The sequence below is a fragment of the Cervus canadensis genome, chromosome 5, assembly GCF_019320065.1.
Source record: "Cervus canadensis isolate Bull #8, Minnesota chromosome 5, ASM1932006v1, whole genome shotgun sequence".
Taxonomy (NCBI): Eukaryota; Metazoa; Chordata; class Mammalia; order Artiodactyla; family Cervidae; genus Cervus; species Cervus canadensis.
Window position 1 is genome coordinate 3,975,417 of NC_057390.1, and position 11,958 is coordinate 3,987,374.

At 46.3% G+C, this 11,958-nt stretch overlaps 1 protein-coding gene across 6 annotated transcripts in view; it reads right to left on the reverse strand.

The window, feature by feature from the left end:
• Positions 1–9,160: 9,160 nt before the first annotated feature.
• CRACDL (CRACD like) overlaps positions 9,161–11,958 on the reverse strand; it is a 125,434-nt gene continuing 122,636 nt past the window's right edge. For 5 of the 6 annotated variants that reach the window (XM_043467894.1, XM_043467895.1, XM_043467897.1 and 2 more), the window contains exons 9-10: positions 11,198–11,342; positions 9,161–9,982 (exon numbers count right to left, since the gene is read on the reverse strand). In XM_043467894.1, the coding sequence (XP_043323829.1) occupies positions 9,840–9,982; positions 11,198–11,342 (288 nt within the window). In that variant the 3' untranslated portion in view covers positions 9,161–9,839. The remainder of the gene's footprint in view (positions 9,983–11,197; positions 11,343–11,958) is intronic. The other variant, XM_043467893.1, reaches the window with a different exon arrangement.

Consider the following 11,958-nt stretch of genomic DNA (forward strand, 5'->3'; position numbering starts at 1 on the left):
CCGGAGAGTGGGGTCTCCTCCGGCAGTTCTTTCAAGGTGTGGGCTGTTGGGGCTGGACACTGGGAGACACTGTGACTGTCTAGTCAGAGAGAGAACTACAGCCCAGCTTCAGTCCCTGGTCGGGGAACTAGCAGCACAGCCCCCCACCCCCCACAAAAAAACCCATTCATAAAGAAAATGGGAATAATGGAAAAAGGAAAAACAAAACCAGACCCTAGTATTGCTGACATATATTTCTTTTTTCTTATAATATGGTTTTTAAAAAGCATTTGATCGTATTGCAAAAAAAAAAGGTAACTATTCAAAGCAAATACAATAACAATGAAATATGTTTTTATAGTATATGTAAAAGTTAGATTTATGATAACAATGGCACAGAGATAAGAGGGAAGAATTGAAAATATACTTTTATAAAATCCTTATAATACTTCTGAAATAGTATATTATTTGAAGAAAGACTCAGATTATTTCAAATGTATATTATAAATTTTAGGGCAGAGATTTAAATTTTTTAAAATTTAAGATATAATTGACATATTAGTTTAAGGTATATAACATAATATTTGTATATATTGCATAATGACCACCACAGTAAGTCTAGTTAACTTGCATTGGGCTTCCCAGGTAGCTCATCAGTAAAGAACCACCTGCCAAATGCATGAGACATGGGTTCTATCCCCAGGTTGGGAAGTGGCAACCCACTCCAGTATTCTTGCCTGGGAAATCCCATGGACAGAGGAGCCTGGTGGGCTACAGTCCATGGGGTCGCAAAGAGTCAGACATGACTGAGCAACTAACACTTTCACTTGCGTAGTGAAATCATTTATCTTAATCACCTCTTTAAAGGTCTATCTCCAAATAGTCACATTCCGAGGTACGGGGGTTAAGACTTCAACAGTTGAATGTGGGGACACAATTAAGTCTATAACCCAGCAGACCCTGGGAAGAGACCATATACAGAAGAGAGCCCTGAAAACCAGCTACCGGCTGTGCAAAGGTGGCCAGTGGATGCACAGAACGGCAGTCTACCAGAGCAGGAGTTGCCAAGACTTCCAGGATCCCTGGGTGACCCAGGACACGTCTGGCTCCAGCCTCTGCCAGAAAAGCCTGCTCCCAAGTTGGCACCTTTGAATTTAGTGCCTTAACCCCCAGCCTTTGGGAACTTTCCAGGTGCTCAAAGCATTTCAGCAGCACCAGTGGCATGGCGATCTGAGGCGGGGGCCCCTGGGGGCTGCCCTGCACTCGGCAGGGTTGTGAGCATCCAGACCCTGCCTCCTGCTGGGCCCTCAGGAGAGCCTGGGAGGCCCACCAGGTGGGAGGGACTGGTCCTTACGGGTGAGCTGGTAGATGAAGTGGGGGGAGTGGGCGACAGTGAAAGCAATCTCTCATATTCCCTCCCCCTCCTCCTTTGGAAAGAAAGATGGGGCAGCTCCTTTTAAAGGCTTCAGCTTCTCAAAGACTGGGTTTATTTTGCCTAAAGGACTCCCTGATGACTTGCCTCTAGTTTCCTTCATCTCAGTAGCAATTTTGTTATTTTCCTAAGTTTGATAGCAGAATTCTTGTCCCTGTGGGGAACCTTTCAGGGACAATTTGTTGTTGTTGTTGTTTTTACTGGATGGTGAGCTAAATAGTGACTTTCTGTTCCCCCCCCCCCCCAAAATGTAATAGCAACTGTTGAGCAAGGTTCTTGGCAGGGAGGTTTGTTTGAGCTCAGGGGCGTACAGGTCTAGAGGTCTCTGGTCTCTCTGCAGATATGTCTGGGTGCTCTTAGGAGAAGTCAGTAAGCAAGATTTTAGAGGACACCCCACAGCCAGCCCTACTGTTATTGTTTTTGAGAAACTTCTGGGCATTACAAACACATCTCTCTTTTATCTCCATGTTAATGAGGATAATTTCCCTATGGAGGAGTCAGGAAGAAACCTGGACCACGTGGATAAAGCAAATGTCAACCACCGCCTGAACACCTGTGCTGTTCCCCCAAACACACTTGCATTATTTCTGCTACTTGGTCCTGAAAAGCCTCTTTACTAGAGATTATTTTCATCTACCAAGGAATAAATTAGTATCTGTCTCCACATGAGAGTTAAACAAAACCGACCAGAAGATTCAGGGCTGGGGTGGGGGGAGGGGCAGGTCTGCATCTCTCCCACCATCACATGCATCTCTAGAGAGGACTGCAGAGGACCATCTTCTGATTGGCTGGTTCCACCTGGCTTCCTTCTCCGGGTAGTAAAAAACTTCCAAAATGCTCTGGAAAACTACATTCTGCATAAAAGTCCATTGGGGTTATTTTCTAGATGATTATTTCTTGGTAATAATTAGTATTATGCTCAGTTACTCAGTCATACCTGACTTTTTGTGGCCCTGTGGACTGTAGCCCACCAGGCTCCTCTGTGCACGGGATTTCCCAGACAAGAATACTGGAGTGGGTTTCCATTTCCTTCTCCAGGGGATCTTCCCAACCCAGGGATTGAACCTGAGTCTCCTGCATTGGCAGGTGGATTCTTCACCACTAGGCCACCTGGAAAGCCCACAGTAATTAGTATTAAGAGCAATGTAATGTAATCTATTAGAAAACTAATGTGAAAGGCCCCACCTTGGATCACTACGTGTTGTAGATCCAGAGCTGCTCCAGGCTGGGGAGGCCACCCAGTCCAAAGTCCTTTCCAGGGCGGACACAGGTACATCATCCTGGAGGGACAGCCATCTTCCCTCTGCTTGCTTACTTTGGGTGTCAGGGAGCTCACCCTTGATCGGGCATCCTGTCCAATGCTAGACAACTGTGAGTGTTAAAACATTTCTTCATTTGTCCTTCTCTTGAACTTTCATTTCTGGTCTTGGTTCATTCCCTGGAGTCATAGTAAGTCAATTCTATCTTCTTTCTTCAAACAACCGGATAGGCTTAAAGTAGAGAAAATTTTATTCATTGAAATTCCCCTCAGTAAGATGACTCCATTTGTTTTGGAGAAATTCTGTTAAGCTGCTTGGAGGGTGAGTGATTGGAGGGACCAAGGCAGGTCTGATTGTTGTTGTTCAGTCGCTAAGTCGTGTCTGACTCTTTGTGACCCCAGGGACTGCAGCACGCCAGGCTTCCCTGTCCTTCACCATCTCCTGGAGTTTGCTCAAACTCATGTCCAGTGAGCCAGTGATGCCATCCAGCCATCTCATCCTCTGTTGCCCCTTCTCCTCCTGCCCTCAATCTTTCCCAGCATCAAGGTTTTTTTCCTATGAATTGGCTTTTCTCATCAGGTGGCCGAAGTATTAGAGCTTCAGCTTCAGCATCAGTCCTTCCAATGAATATTCAGGGTTGATCTCTCTTACAATTGACTGGTTTGATCTCCTTGCTGTCCAAGGGACTTTCAAGAGTTTTCTCCAGAACCACAGTTCAAAAGCATCAATTCTTCAGCACTCAGCCTTCTTTATGGTCCAACTCTCACATCCATATATGACTATTGGCAAAAATATGGTTTTGACTATATGGACCTTTGCACTTGAGATAATCAGGAGCAATCTGGGACTTCCCTGGTGGTCCACTGGATAAGATTCTGTGCTTCCAATGCAGGGTCCCGGGTTTGATCCTTGGTCAGGGAACTAGATCCCCCATGCCACAACTAAATATCTGGTGCAGCCAAATAAAAAAAATGTAAACTTAAATTTAAAAAAATCAAGAGCAATCTGTCCCACTGGTGGGGGCGGACTATGGGATGAGGAAGCTAGAGAGGCTGCTTCCCCTCCAGGAGACCCCCATCCTGGCCCCAAATATTTAATAGGTCTGACCAAGACAAAGAATGCCAGGTGTGCCTGGATTCCTTCTGCAGACTGTCAAGGGGCTAAGTTCTCTGAAAAGATAGCAACAACCAACTCCCTAAAATGCACTCAATTGGAACAGTAGACCCAGGGCAGGCGGGGGAGGACGTGATTAGGGCACTGCCATCACAATGGGGCCTCCCCTCGCAGCTGGATCAAACTGGGGAACTCCTGGCTCTAGGAACAACAGCAGCCCACACATGCAGGCATTACATCCTGTTGGAAGCCCTGGAAGGTGAGGTGTGCTTCACAAAGATCAGCAATTCTCCTTCTCTCCTGCAAGTTCACTTCCTTCCACACATGAACACAGTCCTGTATGTCCCTTGTAACCAACTAACCACAAGCCCCCTGCTGGCCACACACATCTCCCACCTCTCAGTTCAGTTCAGTTCAGTCGCTCAGTTGTGTCCGACTCTTTGTGACCCCATGAATTGCAGCACGCCAGGCCTCCCTGTCCATCACCAACTTCCGGAGTTTACTCAAACTCATGTCCATCGAGTCGGTGATGCCATCCAACCATCTCATCCTCTGTCGTCCCCTTCTCCTCCTGCCCCCAATCCCTCCCAGCATCAGGGTCCTTTCCAATGAGTCAACTCTTCGCATGAGGTGGCCAAAGTATTCCAGTTTCAGCTTCAGCATCAGTCTTTCCAATGAACACCCAGGACTGATCTCCTTTAGGATGGACTGGTTGGATCTCCTTGCAGTCCAAGGGACTTGCAAGAGTCTTCTCCAACACCACAGTTCAAAAGCATCAATTTTTTGGTGCTCAACTTTCTTCACAGTCCAACTCTCACATCCATACGTGACCACTGGAAAAACCATAGCCTTGACTAGATGGACCTTTGTTGACAAAGTAATGTCTCTGCTTTTTAATATGCTATCTATGTTGGTCATAACTTACCTTCCAAGGAGTAAGCATCTTTTAATTTCATGGCTACAATCACCATCTGCAGTGATTTTGGAGCCCCAAAAAATAAAGTCTGACACTGTTTTCACCGTTTCCCCATCTATTTCCCATGAAGTGATGGGACCAGGTGCCATGATGTTAGTTTTCTGAATGTTGAGCTTTAAGCCAACTTTTTCACTCTCCTCTTTCACTTCATCAAGAGGCTCTTTAGTTCCTCTTCACTTTCTGCCATAAGGGTGGTGTCATCTGCATATCTGAGGTTATTGATATTTCTCCCAGTAATCTTGATTCCAGCCTGTGCTTCCTCCAGCCCAGCGTTTCTCATGATGTACTCTGCATCTCCCACCTCTAGTCATGGCCATTTCCTGGCTCCCATTCACACTTCCTTGATGACTCAGCCATAAAGAATCTGCCTGCAATGCAGGAGATGTGAGTTCAATCTCTGGGTTGGGAACATCCCCTGGAGGAAGAAAATGGCAACTCACTCCAGTATTCTTGCCTGGAAAATCCCATGGACAGAGGAGCCTGGTGGGCTGTGGTCCATGGGGTCACAAAGAGTTGGACATGACTAAAGCAACTGAGCACGCACACACACATTCACAACAATAGTTCTCGACAGTTGAGTGTCGCTCTCGTGTCAACAGGCTGGTTGGCTTTGACCCACTCTGCCTGTGCCTCTGCTCTCAGTGTTCTACTGAAATGGAAAAGGTCACCTATACCTCCATGTTCCCGGGGTCAGGGATCACCCTCATCCCCGTCTCTTGGAGGATACTCCCCTACACAACGTATGCCTCCCTCCTGCCAACACCTCCTTCACTTGCCTCCTCCTCCTTCACAGACCCTCCCTGCCTCCACTGCTCGCTCATCTTTCTGAGGATCTACAAGTGTTGGCCAATCCTCAGGCCAATTCAGGGACTCTTCTCTCCTACTTTCAGACCTTGCATTCCTAGCCCATCTAATCCTGATGACGTCTCAGTTTGTAACTCTATTTTATATTTCCCCTTGCAGGTGTAATGGGAATCGCATTAAGATGTCCACAACTGAACTCCCTTTTGGTGGTATATCACCCCCTCCCCGCCATTTCTGTAATGATACGAGTCATCAGGATCTTGAAACAAAAATGTAGGTAGGACCACCACCTCCCTGGTGGTCCAGTGGTTAAGAATCTGCCTGCCAAGGCAGGGGATATGGTTCCATCCCTGGTTGGGGAGCTAAGATTCCACGTGTTTTGGAGCAGCTAAGACCATGTGCTGCAGCTACTGAAGCCCGTGTGCCTAGAGCCTGTGTTCTGGAACAAGAGAAGCATTGCAACAAGAAGCCTGTGCATTACAGGAAAGAGTAGCCCTTGCTCACTGAAACTAGAGAAAGCCTGTGGGTAGGAACCAAGACTCAGCATAGGCAAAAATAAATGCATAAGTAGCACAGAATTGAAATCAAAGGATCAAATACTCAAAATTAAAAAAGTAGGTGCCATTTCCACACTTTGCTTTTCAAAATCATATCCACCAGCACATGAACGTTACCCTTTTAAAAGCATTTTGAATCTCCCACTTTTCTCCACCTCCACCATGAGTCTAGACCACCATGATCCCACGTGGACCATGGCAACAGCCTTCCAGCCTCATGCTTCCACTGTGTCTCCACATAATCCATTCCCATCCATCAGCTACAGCCATCTTCTTCAAATATAAATCCCCTCCCCTCCATCATTCACCTTTACTGACTTCCAAAGCACTGAGAACAAACCTGTCTCCTCACATGGCCTGCTTCTTGATGTCCACACCTTCTTCCCCTCATCCCGAGCATGCCAGATACACTGTTCTAGAACAGGCCAAGTTCAAGGGCCTGGGACTTGGTAGAGTGGTTCCTTCCTCCTGGAGTGTTTTCCCCCAGATCTCTGCATGGCTGGTTCATTTCTATAATTAAGTCATCTCTTGAGCAAGGGCTTCCCAGGTGGCACTAGTGGTAAAGAATACGGGAGACACAAGAGACTTGGGTTCGATCCCTGGGTCAGGAAGATCTCCTGGAGGAGGTCATGGCAACCCACTCCCGTATTCTTAACTGGAGAATCCCATGGACAGAGGAGCCTGGCAGGCTACAGTCCATGGGGTCACATGACTGAAGCGACTGAGCACACACATATCTCTTGAGCAAACCCTTTCCTAACCACCCAATCTCCAGCAGACTTTCGGCCACAACCAAGTCCCTCTGTTTCAGGCCCACCATTGCACGCAATTCTCTTGTTACGTGTTTCCCTCATTTTCATGGTTATTGACTCAGTGCACCTCCCATAAATAGAATGCAGGTTGCCCATTTGCTCATCAGGGTGCCCCTCGTCCCCTGGTAGAGCATCCACACACAGGTGGGGCACTGAATGAAGTGAAGGAATGAATGGAAACACCCTGTTGTCTGTGTCGGTGATCAGGATTACAAAGTACAAAGGAATCCTCACACTTTCTCCAGTCCTTTTATGGAATTGAAGGATGGGAGTGAAGGTGGTCACCAGGGGAAGCATCATGAGGTACCTTATCCCCAGGACACATGCCTTAGTCTGTTTGGGCTGCTATAACAGAATGAATGGCTTAAAAACAACAGAAATTGGTTTCTCATAGTTCTGGAGGCCAGGAAGTCCAAGATCCGGGTGCCTGCAAACTCAGTACCTGGTGAAAGCCCTCTTCTTGGATGCACATGGCCATCTTCTCACTGTATCCTGATATGGCAGAAGGGGCAAGGGTGCTCTCTGGGGTCTCTTTTATGAGGGCACTAATCCCATTCATAAGGGCTCCATCCTCATGATCCAATCATCTCCCCAAAGCCCCACCTCCTAACACCGTTGCACTGGGCATTCAGATTTAACCTATGAATTTTGGGAAGACACAAAAATTCAGTCTATAGCCAGGCAAGAGCCCTCCAGGCAAGTCTAGTGCTCCTTTTGTGTTACGTCTCTGAGGACACACTCACCTCCACACTACTACTTTTTAAAAATGGGGATCCACTCAAGGGTAGTAGTTAAAAGCACGGGGCCTGGGGTCACTTCCAGGAGCTTTGCTATGAGAACTTGGATAGGTGACCTTAATCGCAATAAAGTGCCTCTTGTTTCCTTATCTGCAAAGTGGAGATAGGGTCTTATCTCTGAAGGATTGTGGGAAGGATTATAAACAATAATCTGAGAAGCACTCAGAGCAGTGCCTGGGACAGAGGAGAGACTCAGGAACTACTGTCTTCACTGTTAGGAAAACCGAGGCTGGCAATTACTTTCAGCTTTTACCATCTCAGCTGCCATTCTAGACTGCCCACATCATCTTAAATTTTGGTCTCTGTCTCAACTCCTCTTGTTAGGGAAGAAGGTCACCACCTCCACGCAGGGCAGAGGGAAGGGTGGCAGCTTCAATATCACCCCCCGAGTGAATTCCCTGAGTCTGAAAATTCTATATTCTCTTAACTTCTCAGGGGCCAGAGAGAACAAGAGCCAGTCCTGAAACACACAGAGGGTATGAACCTGTATTTGAACAAAATGGAACCAAATACCTTTGATCTTACAGTGAAATCCACTGCCTCAAAATGGTTCACCTGAAATGTTCTGCTAACAGGAGAAGCCATGGTGTTGAGTAGTAATAGCCAACACAGTTTTTTCTTAGTTAAAGCTATTCATAGAGCAAGTCTTTTGGAGCAAGACTGGATGAAGGGAGTTCTTGCTTAGAGCACGTTCACCAGGGAATTCAGCATTGGTGTTCTCTAAGAGAATGCAATTAATTAATTAATGCAATTAACAGATCAATTTGATTGGGGGAAAAAACAACTACCCCAGGACTTTTTCAATACAGGCAGACCCAACAAAGCAGTGTAGTTCTAACAGAAAAATATTCATGAGGATGGAAAATACAATAAAAGGAGCAGAACTTAGGGTATATAAAATGAAATTATACTATATATGAAATCTTTTTGATTCCGAAGGCTAACTGTCCCCAGCTACACACATTCCCATGGAGATTAGCTTGTTCACAGGAACAAACTGGAAAGGTTTTTAAAAAGAGAGGTGTTATATAATTGAGACATAATTATGAGATTTCAAATATATCCTCTTACTCTGCTGGCTTCTGCACTTTCATCCTGCTTAATGTACTGATAACATAGGTTTCAATAGAAACAAACAGGTTAGATTAACGAGATGCTGAAAAGTGGCAACTTTAAAGGAAATCTTATATTTTTAATAGGTTGTATCAAATAGTTGTAAAGAGCCAAAATCCTACAGTAGTTTCTAATTTCCAAAAATGAACAACAAAGTTTTATTGTGGGGGGGGGGGATCTCATACAACCCAAACTCCCCAATCAACCTAACATGAAGTTTGACCATGACCTCTCTTATTCAACGAAACTCCACACACTGCATGTAACTCAGTTGCTAGAGGACACTCTCTCAGCCTGAGTAAAAATCACACACGTGTGTCAGGTCTGAAACCTTTTATTCGACAGGCAATGCATTGTTCAATGGTGAAGGACATGGATGACGAGTGGAGAAGTTTAAAAACTGATTTTGGAAGGAGTCTATGAGTCGATGGAGCCTGCTGTGTTCCTTCCACTCCTTCGCAGGCTGGCTGCCTTCAGGAAAGTGGACCGTGCGATAGCTGCTCTTGGAAAAAACGACATCTCTGTTTCACCATGAATGTCATGCCTAACGGTAAACGTGAAAGGAGAAGGCAGACTCCGCAGGCAGGACGGGGGCCCAGAGACACAAGCTGATCTCTGGTGGCGGCGCGGGCACGCGTTCTCCTGGAAGACCACCTGAGTTCCCTATCCGCGCTTCATCTGCATTTCCTCCCCTGCCTGAGCCCCCTCTCTCCGGGGGACTCTGAGAGACTCGCATTCATACCTGTGGGCACAGAGCCTCGGCCCTGGCCCTTTTCAATGGTGTTCTTGTCCTCGGGCGTCTCTGGCCCGGGGCCGCGGCCGAGCGTCCGTCCGACTCGTTTGCCTGGTTCCGCCCTCTTCCCTGAGCTTGCTCTCTCGAAACCTGATGATAAAATCGCTCTTCAGTTTCACAGTTTGTTTGCCTTGATTGAGTGGCAGTTTGAAAGGAAGTGACTCGTCAAGGAAGTAGACATTCTTTACCAGAGCACTGGTAAACCTATTTTATAATTTGGGGCATGTCACTCCAAGCTTGCGATTTCTTTCTGGCCAGTTCCATCCAGGAGGGCTGGTCTGTGCTGCCGTAGCTGGCTCGCTTCAGCTGATGCAGTTCCTTCTCCATCATCGCTGCCGACTGGGCTGCTGGACAGAAGACAAAACAAATGGAAACGTGAGAAACGAGTTTGGATTTGCACTTAAGCTTCTTGGAGGCCTTTTAAAAAACATGTCTAGAGTCTTAACCGTAGTCTCAAACATAAAACGTGCAAATGTGTGAAGAAGATGTCGGCATAGGATAATTTACAGTTCCAGCAACGTGGTGAGTTGAGAGAAACTTTCATGATCAAACTGCAGGAACTCTGTGGGTAAATATTCTTAACACCACTGAAATGGACACTTAAGAAAGGGTTAAGATGGTGAATTCTGTTATGTATGTTTTAGCAAAATGAAAACTAAACTGAAAAATACGGTTACATGCCACAAGAAAGTTGAATCTAGAAACATCATGCTCAGCGAAAAAGCCAGAAACAAAAGAACACATATTTTATGATGCCATTTATAAGAAAGGTCCCCACCAAAAGGCAAATATACAGAGAGATAGAAAATAGATTAGTGGTTGCTTAAGCTGGAGGTGAACATGGTGAATGACTGTAAATGGGTATGGGATAGCTCTTTAGGGTGAAGGAAATGGTCTAAAACTGGACTGCGATGGTTGGACAACTTGATAAATATATACTCACTGAATTGTATGCTTAAAATGTGTGAGTTTTTTTTGGGGGGCCATGTAAATAATTATCTCAATAAAAGCTGTTTTTAAAAAAATCAACATACAACATTATAAAGCAATTATTACTGCTGTTTAGATAACAACTCTCTTCAAGACCACATGGACTGTAGCCCACCAGGCTCCTCTGTCCATGTGATTTCCCAGGCAAGAATACTGGAGTGGGTTGCCATTTCCTCCTCCAGGGGATCATCCTGATCCAGGGATTGAACCTTCATCTCCTGCTTTGGCAGGTGGATTCTCTATCACTGAGCCACCAGGGAAATAAAGTCACTCTTCTATAAGTAAAAATAATAATAATAATAATAAATAATAATTGAATGATCAATGTGGCAGGACGTCCTTGGTGGTCCGGTGACTAAGCCTCTGCGTTCTCAATCAGGGGGCCTGGTCAATCCCTGGTCAGGGAGCTGGATCTCACACGCCGCAACTAAAGATTCCATGTACCACAACTATTTTTTTAAAAATTAATGTGGCAGCAAGTAATTCAGAAAAGACAAAACAGAACAAGACAAAGCAGGACTAAACCTGGAAATGCATTTCTAAGGGCTCAGCACTATTTCTGGGCTTCATACCCAAATTCTGATGGGACAAGGAGATTCCTCTTTGCAGCCCCTCCTGGAGGCGGAGCTTTGTCCCCTGCCTCTGGTCCACAGGAGGCTTGGCTGGGGTCATCAGGAAAGACTTGCTGCGGACAAAGTCGGCTTGCTTCACAGGCTCCTGTCAGGACACAAGAGAGACACACGCTGTCCCGTCACCTGAGATTCAGACGGGGACAAACATAACCACAGGTGATGGGCCATGAAGGCTTCTCCACCCACGTGGCACATACTGCTGGCACCTTCTTGGGGAGCTCTGGCTCACGACTGACTGCCATCTAGCCTCCAGGATGGATTTGCCCCTGGCTCCTGACCTATCCTTGGCCATGGCCAGGTCAGAGGGCCAGGTTCCACTGGAAGGCGAAAGGAACTATGTTTGAAGATAGTTTTATGACTTTTAGGACACTTGGGATGACCGTGGATGCCAGGATCACTGGTGACTATTTGTTTTATAAATTCCCTAAGCCTGCAGGAGGTTTTCCAAGCTTGGCTATGGCAGCAGTTTTGGTGAACATGAAGAGAAGCAGGCTCAACTACAAGCTCAGGCTCACTTCCCCACATGGCTGCAACATGATTTGGGATTTTTACCGTGGCGACTGGGGGGAACACAAAAGCTGTGAGTCTCAGCCTGCTTTTAAGCACCGTCGCTTGGGTTGGAGAAAACTGTTCTCAGTCTGGAGTGTACAAGGGACCCCCACGGTCCAGCCCTACGGACCTTGGTGAAGAGTACGGACCCC